Source organism: Pelodiscus sinensis, unplaced genomic scaffold, assembly GCF_049634645.1.
Source record: "Pelodiscus sinensis isolate JC-2024 unplaced genomic scaffold, ASM4963464v1 ctg77, whole genome shotgun sequence".
Taxonomy (NCBI): Eukaryota; Metazoa; Chordata; order Testudines; family Trionychidae; genus Pelodiscus; species Pelodiscus sinensis.
Genome location: NW_027465809.1, coordinates 12171 through 26871, shown reverse-complemented (window position 1 = coordinate 26871; position 14701 = coordinate 12171). Strand labels below are relative to the sequence as shown.

General features: G+C 68.7%; 1 protein-coding gene across 7 annotated transcripts in view; it reads left to right on the top strand.

Moving 5' to 3' along the window:
- Positions 1 to 9440, top strand: part of STK11IP (serine/threonine kinase 11 interacting protein) — a 31412-nt gene extending 21972 nt beyond the window's left edge. For all 7 annotated transcript variants that reach the window (XM_075914457.1, XM_075914460.1, XM_075914461.1 and 4 more), the window contains 9 exons: positions 13 to 205; positions 555 to 974; positions 2564 to 2679; positions 2773 to 2870; positions 4954 to 5132; positions 5321 to 5405; positions 5725 to 5810; positions 6310 to 6536; positions 8790 to 9440. In XM_075914457.1, coding sequence (XP_075770572.1) covers positions 13 to 205; positions 555 to 974; positions 2564 to 2679; positions 2773 to 2870; positions 4954 to 5132; positions 5321 to 5405; positions 5725 to 5810; positions 6310 to 6536; positions 8790 to 8930 — 1545 coding nt within the window. In that variant the 3' untranslated portion in view covers positions 8931 to 9440. The remainder of the gene's footprint in view (positions 1 to 12; positions 206 to 554; positions 975 to 2563; positions 2680 to 2772; positions 2871 to 4953; positions 5133 to 5320; positions 5406 to 5724; positions 5811 to 6309; positions 6537 to 8789) is intronic.
- Positions 9441 to 14701: the final 5261 nt, after the last annotated feature.

The window sequence follows — 14701 nt, the reverse complement described above, 5'->3', positions numbered from 1 at the left end:
TGCCACTTTCAGTGTGTGCTGCGAGTGCTGGCCCCTGCCCTGGAGGAGAATGGCCGAAATCAGGGGCTGGCGGAGGCTGCGAAGCTGCAGTGCCTGAAATGCCAGCAGGAGTTTGGCCAGCCCCTTGCACCCTGGCAGCAGAGCCCATCTCCGGCAGCGGCGGACGGTGGCGAAGGCATCGAGGCCCTGGCTCAGGCCAGGCGAGGTACGGTGCCAGGCTAGGGAGCATGAGCCGTGTGGTCCTTGCCTGTGCCCTGGGGCACTTGGCTAACAGAGCATGCTCGGGTGGGAGTCTGCCTTGTCCTGCTGCAGGAACCGAGCAGCTGCTCTGTCAAACGGCTCTCGCGCAGGGCCTCGCTGGGCTGCTGGAGGATGGAGCCAGCCCAGGACTGCCTGCGGATCAGGGTTGCGGTGCCACGGTCCTCAGGAGCCGGTTCTCCAGTCTGGCAGAGCAGGGACTCAGCAGGCAGCCTGGGCTGGGCGGGATCTTCCTCCTTTTCCTTTACTCGGGTCTGCAGACCTGACGCTCCCTCCCTCCTCTACTGCCCCGGCAGAGGCTGCTGCTCCTGGCGAGCCGGTGGTCTGCCCCAGCTGCTCCAGTGACCACGTTGTTGTCCTGCCCTGCGAGCGGCACTCCAGCACCCCGCTGCCCTCCGAGCGCCTTGCGGAGCCGGGGAGTCTGGAGGCGGCGTCCGTCCTGGGCAGCCAGAGCGGGCAGTTCTACATTGGCGGGGAGGACGATGGCTCAGAGACAGAGCCCCGGGCCCAGGAGCTCAGCGGTGACCACGGCAGCACTGTCCAGTCCAGCTCCGACGGGGACGGCAGGCAGAAGGAGCCAGGCCTGAAGAGCTGTTACTCGTCCCTCAGCCGGACAGACACCAGCGCGGGGAGCCTGATGGGCAGCTACCACTACGGCGCATCCCGGGGGCCCACGCCCAGCTCGGAGCCTGAGGAGACCTGGAACCTCAGTCCCCGTGAGTCACGCGCATGGTCCTGTGTGCAGCCTAGGCCTTCGGCTCAGCTGGCAGGAGAACCGGGACCGAGCGCGAGGGGAACGGGCCCTTGCTGCAGACGAGGCTGATGCCTCCAGGGCCTGGGGATCTCGGTGCTAATGCTTCGCAGAGCCCAGGCCCCATCCTGCAGATGGCAAACTGAGTCCGGGGGCTGGTGGCCAATGCTGCACCCATTGGCTTGTTGGTCATGAGGGGCAGCAGCCTCTCCTGGTGGCAGAGGGAGGTCTCTAACCGGCTCCCCCAGTGGGGCGGGGGTGGCTTGCGTGGCTGTGATGGTGTCGGGGACCCCGACCCTGCACCCCACCCGCAGCAAGATGTGACTCCACCAGCCAGTGGAACGGGGGTTTATTGCTTCTCAGAGATGCAGCCCGGCCCGGGCGCGATGTGGACACAAGAATCGGGGCAGGCAGCCTTAGACCCCTTGGGGTGCAGGCCCCTGAACCCCCTGTACTGGACTTAGTCTGTTCTCTTCATGACTGCCCCCCTCCCAGCCACGGGTCGCTCACTCCCCCAGACAGCCCCCCCTTGTTCAAACCCCTTCCCCTGGCCAGGGGAGAAGCTGCTAAGCATGGCCTAAGTGCCCCCCTCAGGGACCCCCCTGCTGGGTGCGCACACAGTCTCTGCAGAGCAGCAACCGGCCAGTAGGGGGCACCCCCAGCCCAACACGGCAACCGGGCACTGCCCAGCCAGCGTGGGCCCAGGGCCACCGAGTGGACAGCCCCCCCCCCACACACACACACACATACACACACGTCACAGTAGTACCGGTGCGGGGGTGCACCATGGTGATCTCCGGGTTGCCTACTGTGGCAGCAGGCCTCCCAAGCCTGGAGTCCCGGCCTGCGCCAGGCCCAGCTGTGGGATTGCGAGGGGAGCCTGCGTGTGGCACAGCCCCGTGTCGGACTCCCCCTCCCTGTGCTACAGGGGCCCTGGGGGGCTGCGCGACCCTTAGCTGGGATGCAGGCTCAGGGCAGTGTGCCCAGACTGGCTTGCCTGAACTAGCCTCTTGCTAGTCACTCAGCCCGGGGCTACGCCCTGGGACCCCACGTTGGGGGCCCGCGTCTGAGTGAGGCTCCTGGCCAGCTTCCTTCTGCGTCTCTTGCAGCCTCGGCAGCTGTTCTCCGCCTCTCGTGCCAGGCTAGTTCTCTGAATCTGGCTAGGGCCTCTGCCTTGGGGACCCTTCGGCAGCGCTCCACAGTGCGGCTGCCGCATGTGAGGGAGGCCAGGCCGGCGCCGGCGGCTGGGGTAGCAAAGCGACTTGGGCTGGCTCTGAGGGGGCTGGTGGCCGTCAGTCCAGCAGTGGTGCCAACGCCAGGGCAGGGTGAAAAGGGCTTAGCCCGGGGAGTGCGCCCCTGCAGAGGGAGGATGTGCCCTACTGAAGGAACAGGCTTCCCTGTGGGCAGGGACCGCAGGCTGGAGGGGTGCTGTGGCCAAGAGCCCTGGGCTGGATGGGACCCACCAGACCGGCTTCCCCTGGGGGCACCTGCCAAGGACTCGAGCGCTGGGGCCTGGCAGAGGGCTCGCTCACCTGCCTGGTGTGCTCTCCGCAGCCATAAACGGCCCCCTGGCCGCATGGGACTTCCGCTCCGTGGACCATCGCCTCCGGCTCTACCTGGACATGGAGGTGCTGGAGGAGAACGTGGAGGAATTCCAGTGCTTCCTCAAGGTGAGGGCTACCAGACTGGGCCGGCAGCTCCAGCTGGGTGGCTCCCTGCTGCCCAGTGCCAGGCGGTGCCTAGCCCACTCTGTGCTCTTCCAGGTGGCCATGGTGAAGTTTGGGCGCTGTGGGGAGTTCCTTTCGCTCCTGGTGGCCTCAGATCTCCGGGTGCACATTCTGGAAGTCACTGGGGAGATCAGGTGAGCAGTGCCGGGCAGGCCCGCTGGAGAGAGGTAACCGGGAGTCCCTGGGGCCGGCGCTGTGCGACACTCACGTGATCTGGAGAAAGGGGTGAACAGAGGGGTGGCAAAACTTGCAAATGCTCCAAAACTGCTCAGTGGGTCCCAGCAGATTGAAGAGCTGCAGACGGCCCTCGCAGAGCGGGGTGACTGGGAGCCCCAGGAGCAGACGGGTCGGTGCTAGCGGCGGAGTAAAGCGCCCCCTGCTGGGTGGGGAAATGGTGGCTGAGACTAGCTGCCACTTGGTGTCACTGTGGAGAGTTCTCTGAACAGCCACTCCCTGGCCACTGCGCCAGACCAGCAATCAGTGTTGGGAATGAGTAGCTGGGGAGTAAGACAGGACACCCTACTGCCCCGTGGAGCCATGGTGCGCCGTGTGGCGGTGTGTGCCGGCGGGCTGCCCCAGCGCACGAGGCCTGTTGGGGATCAGTAGCTGGGGAGTAAGACAGGACACCCTACTGCCCCGTGGAGCCATGGTGCGCCGTGTGGCGGTGTGTGCCGGCGGGCTGCCCCAGCGCACGAGGCCTGTTGGGGATCAGTAGCGGGGGGGTAAGACAGGACACCCTACTGCCCCGTGGAGCCATGGTGCGCCGTGTGGCGGTGTGTGCCGGCGGGCTGCCCCAGCGCACGAGGCCTGTTGGGGATCAGTAGCTGGGGGGTAAGACAGGACACCCTACTGCCCCGTGGAGCCATGGTGCGCCGTGTGGCGGTGTGTGCCGGCGGGCTGCCCCAGCGCACGAGGCCTGTTGGAAAAGTACGGCAAGGCAGCGGCACTGGGGGCGTGAGGAGAGGCTGATGAGGCGGACGTGCCAGCTTGGGAAAGATGGTGAAGGGGGTTATGGCAGAGAATCAGGTCTGCTTCTCGTAACGCAAGGACTAGGGGTCCCGTAGAAACAAGCAGGTGTCTGCTTCACGTGCTGTGCTGCCGGCTTGCGCGAGTCTCAGCCAGCGGGTGTTGTGAAGGCCAGGACTGCCGGGGTCAGGCCAGGGCCCGCTCTGCTCATGGGGGGCAGAGCTGGTGTCAGAAGGTGGGAATAGGCAAATGGGATGGCTCACCTGATGTTGGCCACTGCGGGGAGCCCTGTACGGATGCGGGGTTGTCTGTACCTGCTGTGGGGTCTGCGGCTTGGCGGGGGTCTGGCGGCCGGCAGACGGGGTGTGGGGCAGGTGACTCCTGCTCTGCGGGGAGCCCTGCCCGGATGCGGGGTGGTGTCTGTACCCGCTGTGGGGTCTGCAGCTTGGCGGGGCTCTGGTTGCCGGCAGACGGGGCGTGGGGCAGGTGACTCCTGCTCTGCGGGGAGCCCTGCCCGGATGCGGGGTTGTGTCTGTACCTGCTGTGGGGTCTGCGGCTTGGCGGGGCTCTGGTTGCCGGCAGACGGGGTGTGGGGCAGGTGACTCCTGCTCTGCGGGGAGCCCTGCCGGGATGCGGGGTGGTGTCTGTACCTGCTGTGGGCTCTGGCGGCCGGCAGACGGGGCGTGGGGCAGGTGACTCCTGCTCGGCGGGGAGCCCTGCCCGGATGCGGGGTTGTGTCTGTACCCGCTGTGGGGTCTGCGGCTTGGCGGGGCTCTGGCGGCCGGCAGACGGGGCGTGGGGCAGGTGACTCCTGCTCGGCGGGGAGCCCTGCCGGGATGCGGGGTTGTGTCTGTACCCGCTGTGGGCTCTGGCGGCCGGCAGACGGGGCGTGGGGCAGGTGACTCCTGCTCGGCGGGGAGCCCTGCCCGGATGCGGGGTTGTGTCTGTACCCGCTGTGGGCTCTGGCGGCCTGCAGACGGGGCGTGGGGCAGGTGACTCCTGCTCTGCGGGGAGCCCTGCCGGGATGCGGGGTTGTGTCTGTACCCGCTGTGGGCTCTGGCGGCCGGCAGACGGGGCGTGGGGCAGGTGGCCGCTGCTCTGCTGCAGTGTGGCTGTTCCCGGGTCCTTGCTGTGCTGTGGCTCGTTCCGAGGGCAGCTGGCGGTGCTCCAGTCGCTCAGGCTCTGCTGGTATAGGCCTGCCTAGGAGCCGGGGGGGCTGCAGCCTGTTCTGGAGAACTGTGCTCTGCTCAGGGGGCAGCCCGCGGACTGGCTGAAGAAAAGCGACTGCCACGACCTGTCTGATCTCTGCTACCTGGAGATGGGGCTGGGCCGCCAGAGCCTGCGCATGGAGTTCGAAAACCCCACGGCCTCCTACAACCTGCTCATCCGCAACCAGAGCCGCTGTGACCAGTTTGCACAGTGCTTGACAGGTAGGAGTTGGGGGCTTTGCCTGTTGTCCCTCGGGCAGGGAATCCACCACCGGCCTGGCCACGGGCTGCCCGGCCGGGGGTGCTGGAAAACCCTTCCCTGCTGAGAACAGGTCGAACGTGGCCCCCCAAGCAGGCCTGCGCTCTGGAGACCTGCCTGCTGGGTAACAGTCCTGGCTGCTCCTGCCTAGGTCTCCTGCAAGAGCTGCCAGGCAAGCACAGGAGCCGAGTGAAGGAAATCCGCATGGTGGAGATGAACCCCCAGCACCAGCTGTGGTAAGAGCAGCCCTTGGGGCATGCAGTGAAGTAATGCAGGGGTGTGGGCCGCTTGCTGCACGTGCCTGCCCAAGGCCCTGGCCCCACAGGAGCAGGGGTCATGGAGGGGGGAGGGTGACTGAGCCAGGCACGGAGTGCTGGGCTGGGGTGGACAGGAGAAGGTGAGAGGGATCTGGGCAGGGGCTTGGATCTGAGCTGTGAAGGCAGCAGGGACCTGGGCCAGGCTGGGCGCTGTGGGCCGGAGGGCAGGGTGTGGTGGCAAGGGAGCGGCCCTGGAGCAATGGGAGTGGGCGCTGCAAGTCGCTGCTTCTCCTGCCAGGCCTCTGCTGGACAAGGGCCCGTGTCCCGGGGCTGCCGACGGCGCGCCCGCCCGCTGCTTCTATCTGCTGGCGTATTTGATCCAAGGTACGGGGGCTGGTCCCGGGCTGTGGGGGGTGCACGCCTGGGGGGCGGCTCGGGCTGGCAGTGCAGCAGGGCTCCGGCGGAGCGGAGGTGGGGGCGGGGGCAGCTCTGCGACTGAGGGCCAGGGCTGGGGCTGTACCCGAGGGGTGGCCTGCTTCGGGGGGGCACAGCAGCCCCGTGAGGCTGCAGTCGCGTCTCTGGCTTAGTGCAGAGCAGCCGGCGCTGCTCGGTTAGCTGCTGCCGGGCTCCCGGGGCCAGTAGAGCCAGCCCGGTGCAGCATGGTCCTGTGCAGGGGTGGCTGGAGTCCGCCCGTCCTGGCCGGCACCTGGCTCAGTGCAGGGCAGGGAGACGCAGGGATCAAAGCTTGGGCCAGGCCCTCAGCAGGGCAGCTGCACAGAGCCCTGCCCCCTCCCCCAGCCATGGCCTCCTGTGGGGGGGCTGGGCCTGGGGGCCAGTGCCAGGGCCTGGGTAAGGTGAGCCCAGTCGTCCCCTTCCCCTGCAGGTGCCTCTGCCTTCCCTGTGACTCTGCTGGGCACCGGCACTGCCCTGGTGCTGCTGGAGGAGAACCACCAATGGCAGCGGGCCCCGCTCCTGGCGAAGGCAGCTGGGCAGGGGGCCCCGCCCGAGCGCGGGCTCCAGCTGAAGGAGAAGCAGCCCATCAGCAGCATCAGCAGCATCGTCACGTACCGCTTCTCTCCCTGCGATGCCAAGCTGCTCTTCTACGACGAGGTGCTGGGCTGGGTCCCCCGCCACGGCCACGTGCGGCCTGGCGCCCCGCCTGGCCACGGCCACGTGCGGCCTGGCGCCCCGCCTGGCCACGGCCACGTGCGGCCTGGCGCCTACGAGCAGCACACGGGCTCCTCGGGGCAAAGGCCACACGCTGTGTGTTGGGGATAGAGAAGCCGTTGGCATCTGCTTTATGAACACCCCCGTCCTGCAGATGGACATAGTGACCAGTCCATGGCGGCCAGGCCAGGCTGCCCGAGGGAGGAGTCGGGTTCCTCCAAGGCTCGGCTTGCAGGGCTGAACCCAGAGTCCCGTGGCCAGAGCTTCCCCTTGGTCTGTGGATGTTGCAGTGTCATGCGCCCGCCCTGCGGAGCTGCTAGTCTGTTTCTGGGCGCCGCCCAGCCGCCCAGCCGCATCTCCACTCTGTGGGGTCTCTTCCTTAATGCTGCTCATTCAGTGCAGCCTCAGCACACGGTGCGCGTTTCCGCCCCCCCCGCGCACCACACGGTGCGCGTTTCCGCCCCCCCCGCGCACCACACGGTGCGCGTTTCCGCCCCCCCCGCGCACCACACGGTGCGCGTTTCCGCCCCCCCCGCGCACCACACGGTGCGCGTTTCCGCCCCCCCCGCGCACCACACGGTGCGCGTTTCCGCCCCCCCCCCGCGCACCACACGGTGCGCGTTTCCTCCTCCCCCCCGCGCACCACACGGTGCGCGTTTCCTCCTCCCCCCCGCGCACCACACGGTGCGCGTTTCCTCCGCCCCCCCCGCGCACCACACGGTGCGCGTTTCCTCCTCCGCCCCCCCGCGCACCACACGGTGCGCGTTTCCTCCTCCGCCCCCCCGCGCACCACACGGTGCGCGTTTCCTCCTCCGCCCCCCCGCGCACCACACCGTGCGCGTTTCCTCCTCCGCCCCCCCGCGCACCACACCGTGCGCGTTTCCTCCTCCGCCCCCCCGCGCACCACACCGTGCGCGTTTCCTCCTCCTCCCCCCCGCGCACCACACCGTGCGCGTTTCCTCCTCCGCCCCCCCGCGCACCACACCGTGCGCGTTTCCTCCTCCGCCCCCCCGCGCACCACACCGTGCGCGTTTCCTCCTCCTCCTCCCCCCCCACGCACCGCACCGTGCGCGTTTCCTCCTCCTCCTCGCCAACGTTCCCACTTGCTCACCTGGGCGGCTGTGCTGGGCCCCTCCCCCCCCACACACACCACACCGTGCGCGTTTCCTCCTCCTCGCCAACGTTCCCACTTGCTCACCTGGGCGGCTGTGCGCCCCCCCCCCCCCCCCCCCCCCCCCCCCCCCCCCCACACACACCACACGGTGCAGTTTCAGACCAGACCAGACACAACTTAGTGTGTGAGGCTAACAGGGAGCAAGGCCTGCCAGCGCGTTACCTCAGCGGGGAGACCGAGAAGGCGAGTCATTAGACATGGGCCCATTACACAGACTGTCTTACAACCCACCTTGGCTACAAGGCCTCCAGCTGGGGGCTCAGGCTAGGAAGGAAGCTGGGGGGTGGGAGGGAGAGGGGGCTCTGTTTGGGGAGGAGCTCAGGCCTGGGGGCTGGTGTTGGGGAGGGGCTCTGGACTGAGGGAGGGGTACAGGCTCTGGACTGGGGGAGGGGTTTGAGGAGGGGTACAGGCTCTGGACTGGGGGAGGGGTTGGAGGAGGGGTTCAGGCTCTGGACTGGGGGATCTTTGGGGGGGCCAGGGAGCTGCTTTGGGCTTACGGGGTGGGACGGTGGCAGCTCCAAGGCAGGCTCCCTGTCCTGGGGCCCGGTGAGTCGGGCTGGGGGGGCGAGGCCCAGCTCTTGCTGACCGGGAGCCAGTGCGCTCCCTCTGCCCGTGAGCCAGGGCTGCTGACGGCAGCTTCCTCCTAGCCCCAGGTGGCCACGGCCACAGTGGGGCCTCTCCCCGCTGCAGCAGATTCGGGCCTCGGGGCCAGGCACCTCTCCCCACTGCAGCCCTGATTCCCTGTGCGGGGCTTCGAGCCCCCTCCCCCTCTTCCTCCTGGCTCCAGCAGCCTCTGCCTGCCCCTCCACCCCCTGCTCTGGCAGCCTGCCCCCCCTTCCCCTGCCCACTCTGGCAGCCTCTGCCGTGGCTGGCAGCTTGTGGTGAGGCTGCCGTGTGGGGCCGGCATGGCAGGGGGCCAGCCTGTGCCCAGGCCTCGGGGCTGAGCCCGGGGCCCACTCACTGCAGCAGCTCTGAGCACTGATCTGAGCCTGGCCCGTCATGACCTCCCTCCTCCTGTGCAGGTGCTGAAGGTGGAGAGCACGTGGCACATCCACACGGCGTGCCCCGAGCTGCTGGCCCAGCTGGTGGAGTGGATCCGTGGCCCCTGGGAGGAGATGTTCTCCATCGACCTGCGGAGGATGGTGCAGGAGTTCCTGGAGTGAGCCAGGCAGCAGGGAGAAGGGACCTGGCCGACCGCTCCCACCTGCTCCCCTCTTCTGGGCCTGTGCTGGTGGGGAACAAGGAGCACTGAGGATCTGGCTGCTGCCCTGCCGGGGCTGGCTCTGGGGGGCAGGGCGCGTGGTGCTGACACAGCTGTGCCCCGGCGATTTGACGGACTCACTCAAAGGAGTAGTGACCCTGCCACGGTCACTTCCTAGTTATCCCTGGGGTCCCGGGCCACTGGGAGCCCAGCGGGTTGGGGCTGGAGTCCAAGCCTGCTTGGCCCGGCCCCGGGCGGCATGTGGGGCCCCCTTCCATAGGCGGGTGCCATCTGCCACTTGCGGGACTTGGCGCAGCCTGTATTTATTTGTCTGGCCCTGGGGCCTCCCTGAAGTCTCCTGCCCTGAGGGGCCGGGCAGAGTTCCCAGGCCTGCGTCCCTTCGGGGGCAGGGAGGCTCTTGAACAGGGCAGTTTTACTGTTTTCTAGTCTAATAAAAGCTTCTATTTATTGAGTTGTGTCTCCTGCATGTTGCAGCCTTTGCCGCTCCATGGCCCGGCCCTCTGCGCCCTGCAGAGCCCTGGCCCTGATCTCAGCCACTGGCTACAGCTTCTGTATCTGGGCCAGGCGCTCTGCGCCCTGCAGAGCCCTGGCCCTGATCTCGGCCGCTGGCTACAGCTTCTGTATCTGGGCCAGGCGCTCTGCGCCTAGGGGTGCCGGGTGTGCGCTTTTGAACCAGGCAGTCTGGTATTTGAGCTTTCTGTCCGGGAAACAAATGGAGAAAATACTGGCCAGAGACATGTCGAGGCTTTATCATGAGTGTCAGTACGTAGGGGTGTTCTGCCTGGCTGCTCGACACCCTCACGCTGCGTGTACGCAGCTACACAGAGAGGAGGGGTGGGGTGGAATCCCTGGGGCTGACTTGCACAAGCGTGCCCCCCCCCCCCCCCCCCCGCCCCCGGGACCATGTGTGGGACGGGCAGCATCCTGGGATCTGCGTGTGCCTGGGCAAGTCTGCTCCCTGCCCGCCGGCCCCCCCGCCAGCCCTGCTCCCCCGACCCCCTCCTGGCCAGCATGCTTCTCGTGGGCTGGTTCTCCTCTTCCCCCCGGATCTCCCCTGACCCTGTCCCGGCCTGCCCTGATCTGAGAGCGAGTGTCTGGTATTTTTTAAGCCATCTGGTAACCCTGTCTGAGCCCTGCAGCCCCCTGGCTTCAGGTGTCCGTGGCTGGCTGCAGCGTTTGGTGTCAGGGTGGGCTCCATCCGCAGTACTTGACGGAGGCCGTGGGGCGCCGGGGCGCTGCAGAGGGTGGCCGGGGGCTCAGCAGCGCTCTCCCTAGGGCGGTGCTGTCCCCCTCGGGCAGGTGTCCCAGCAGGGATCTTGCTTCTCGAGCCGCAGCTCCGCAGCCCCCCCCCCTCCGCCCCCAGCAAGCAGGAGGGGCGTCCTTTGAGCCAGCCAGGGCCCAGTCTGAGCTGTTGCTTTGTGCCTCTGAAAACTGTCACTGCTGCGCTGCAGGACGGGAGAGGCCAGCTGGGCCCTGCCAGTGTCTGATCTGCTCCTGGGCCTGGGCTCCCCTCAGCCACAGGACAGCAGCCCCCGGCCGGCGGGAGAAGTGGTTTCCTCTGCCGCACTGGGAACTTGAGAGCGGGGCTGCTGTCCAGTGGCACTGAGGGGGGCAGAGGCCCAGGCCTTGGGCCTTCCTCCCTGGGCTGGCAGCCTCCCCACCGGAGGTACCTGCTCGCTGTGGGGCGCAGCTCGGCTCTTCCCAGGGTCCTGTGCGAACCCCTCGCCAAGCCACGGGAGAATCAATGGAGCCAGAGCCCCAGCCTGGTGCCTGCGAGCCTTTCTCGGCTGGTGCTTCCTGGGGCAGCTCCTCCCCCACCACTGCCCAGGCCTCAGGGCAAGCCCCCTCCTACTACGCCAGTGCGGTGAGGGACCAGCTGCTGCCCTGGCCAGGCCCCTCGTCCCAGGGCACCTCCAAGTGCGGGGGCCGGTGCCCTGAGGGGCTTTGGCCCCGCTCAACGAGCCCAGCCGGGGGAGGGCTCCTTGGTCCATGGTGCAGGCACGTGCTGCCTGGGGCCCAGCACTCGCTCTGGGCACGCCGGGAGGCATTGCGGGCAGTACTTGGGCGGAGGTGCCGCTCTCCCCTGGAAGCCGGAGTGACGACTCACCAGGCTGCCTGGGGGGGCTGCTGCCTGGAGGCCCTGCAGCCAGAGGCTTGGGCTGAGCCCCACCTGGCAGCCATGGGGGTAGGTTGGGAGTCCTCCCTCCAGCCACAGCAGGGAAACCTGATCCCTGGTGGGCAGCAGTGAACTGGGGGGGGCTGAGGCACTTAGGGTGCAAAGGCATCGTGGCCCCGGCTGCTCCCCAGGCCCCTTCCAGGCCCAGGACCTGCTCCCCAGCCCTTGGGCTCCCCGGCTGCGCACTGCAAGAGGGAGAGCTGCCTCTCCGGCCCTGCCCGCCTCCCCATGCAGGAGCAGGGCAAGGCCAGCCAGGAACTGCAGCTGCAGGGATCCTGCCCCTGGGCCCCACGGGCCGCTCTCCGTATGGGAGACTGTCCTTGTCGTAGGACGGCTGGGAGGGGCTCCCAAAACATGGGCCCCAGGGCGGCCACCCTGACTCCTGTGGCCAGGCCGGCTGAGCAGACGCTGGGCCCGGGGCTGCACCGTCCCCTGGCTTTGGCCTGTGCTTTAGCTGAACAGCGACCCAGCGGGGGCTGCCTGCGCTGTGCACCCAGGCAGGGCGGGGGAAGGTTGCAGGGCCCCCGCCTGGGCTGAACGGGAAACCTGGCAGGAGCCCCGCAGCCCGCACCCCCCGGTCGGCCGTGTCCCAGGGTCTGGGGCTCAGCTGCGGCGGCTGGAGCCCGGGGGCCACGCGGCGCCTGGGGGGGCGGGCGAGATCCAGCGCTAAGGATTGGCTGCCCCTGGCCCCCCTTCCACCCACTCGCAGTCACTGACCCAGAACAAAGTACAAACTCGCTCTGCTCCTGGGGCCCTACTAGAGTGGGCACCACCTAGATCAGTGGGGGGCAGCCGGTGGCCCCTGCTGCCCCTCCCCCCCACACTGGAGCACCGCAGCCCCCCTTCCTGCTCCTGGCGCTTCCGGAGGTGCCGCCAATCAGCCGTGCAATTGGCGTGTTGGGGGGGACAGGCATTGGCCGTGGGGCACAGTGGGCTGCTGTGGCCCACAGCGGAGAAGGAGACCAGGCAGGCGGCTCCCCCTCCATCCCAGGCCTAGACCAAGCAGTTTCTCGCCCCACTGCAGGCCCCAGGGCACCGATTTCACCCTGGAAATCCGGCCAGCCCCCTCCCTGGAGCCTTAGAGCAGCCTGGTCCCAGCATGCCCCACCTGGCAGCCCTGGGGGCTAGGTTGGGAGTCCTGCCCCACTGCTTGCAGGGCTGGCCCAGGGATGCGTTTGGGCTCACCTGGCTCCGGCTGTGGGGACCACGTCCGATCACTGCCGACCAGGGTGCCAGCCTCCCGCCCGCGTGCTTCGACCATTGGGCTTGCCCGGCTCCGGCTGCGGGTACCACGTCCGATCACTGCCGACCAGGGTGCCAGCCTCCCGCCCGCGTGCTTCGACCGTCGGGCTCGGCCGGCTCCGGGTACCACGTCCGATCACTGCCAACCAGGGTGCCAGCCTCCCGCCCGCGTGCTTCGACCGTCGGGCTCGGCCGGCTCCGGGTACCACGTCCGATCACTGCCGACCAGGGTGCCAGCCTCCCGCCCGCGTGCTTCGACCGTTGGGCTCGCCCGGCTGCGGGTACCACGTCCGATCACTGCCAACCAGGGTGCCAGCCTCCCGCCCGCGTGCTTCGACCGTTGGGCTCGCCCGGCTCCGGCTGCGGGTACCACGTCCGATCACAGCCGACCAGGGCGCCAGCCTCCCGCCCGCGTGCTTCGACCGTTGGGGCTCGCCCGGCTCCGGCTGCGGGTACCACGTCCGATCACTGCCGACCAGGGTGCCAGCCTCCCGCCCGCGTGCTTCGACCGTTGGGCTCGGCCGGCTCCGGCTGCGGGTACCACGTCCGATCACAGCCGACCAGGGCGCCAGCCTCCCGCCCGCGTGCTTCGACCGTTGGGGCTCGCCCGGCTCCGGCTGCGGGTACCACGTCCGATCACTGCCGACCAGGGCGCCAGCCTCGCGCCAGCGTGCTTCGACCGTTGGGGCTCGCCCGGCTCCGGCTGCGGGTACCACGTCCAATCACTGCCGACCAGGGCGCCAGCCTCCCGCCCGCGTGCTTCGACCGTTGGGGCTCGCCCGGCTTCGGCTGCGGGTACCACGTCCGATCACTGCCGACCAGGGTGCCAGCCTCCCGCCCGCGTGCTTCGACCGTTGGGCTCGGCCGGCTTCGGCTGCGGGTACCACGTCCAATCACTGCCGACCAGGGCGCCAGCCTCCCCGCCCGCGTGCTTCGACCGTTGGGCTCGGCCGGCTTCGGCTGCGGGTACCACGTCCAATCACTGCCGACCAGGGTGCCAGCCTCCCGCCCGCGTGCTTCGACCGTTGGGCTCGGCCGGCTCCGGCTGCGGGTACCACGTCCGATCACTGCCGACCAGGGTGCCAGCCTCCTGCCCGCGTGCTTCGACCGTTGGGCTCGGCCGGCTCCGGCTGCAGGTACCACGTCCGATCACTGCCGACCAGGGTGCCAGCCTCCCGCCCGCGTGCTTCGACCGTTGGGGCTCGCCCGGCTCCGGCTGCGGGTACCACGTCCGATCACTGCCGACCAGGGTGCCAGCCTCCCGCCCGCGTGCTTCGACCGTTGGGGCTCGCCCGGCTCCGGCTGCGGGTACCACGTCCGATCACTGCCAACCAGGGTGCCAGCCTCCCGCCCGCGTGCTTCGAGTGTTGGGCTTGCCCGGCTCCGGCTGCGGGTACCACGTCCGATCACTGCCGACCAGGGTGCCAGCCTCCCGCCCGCGTGCTTCGACCGTTGGGCTTGCCCGGCTCTGGCTGCGGGTACCACGTCCGATCACTGCCGACCAGGGTGCCAGCCTCCCGCCCACGTGCCGATGACCTTTGTGGTGGAGCGTCGGGGAGCCCCTGGCCCTGCACCCCTATCCACAGCCAGACGTGACTCCCAGGAGAGGAGAAGGTTTTACTTCTTCCCGGAGACACTGCCCGGCATAGGAGCGGTGTTAACAGCCACGGAGAGCAGACAGCCTTATCCTCCTTGGGGGAAGGGTTCATGGGCCCCGAGCCCCCTTTCCTGCTCTGTCTGCCCTCCTCATCCTGCCCAGCTGAGCCTGACCCAACTCCCAGCTCTACCCCCCGGCCCCGCCCATCTTCTTTTGTCCTCCCCCTGGCTGCTCAGGCTGGGCCCAGGCGTAGGGGCCAATGCTCATGCGGGTGAGTCATGGGAATCGCACAGCCCAGCCAGATGGGAACTTGTGGTTACGAAGCAGGCAGCCCCCGCTAGGGCACAGCCCGGAACGGGTTTGCTGCTTACGCCTGTCTTGGGCCCCCGAGCAGCATGACGCAAGTGCCCCACGGCCCAGCTGCTGGAATCGAGGAGAGGCCCCGGAGCCTCGCTCCTTTTCTCCCCGGGAAGCCCGGGCCGCTACTGACCTCTGGGCCGCGCCAAGCAGGCTGGGGCTGCTTCTCGGGAGGGCCCTGTCTCTGGGCGCCAGGGCAGGCCACCTGGACGTGTGCTGGGGGAGCGAGGCTCCATACGCTGAATATTAAAGGGTGCCCTGACCCTGCACCCCCTCCCCGCTGGCCAGGACTGCCTGCCCCCCCCCCCAGCCCCTCAGCCTGCCCGCTGCACGGCCGGCT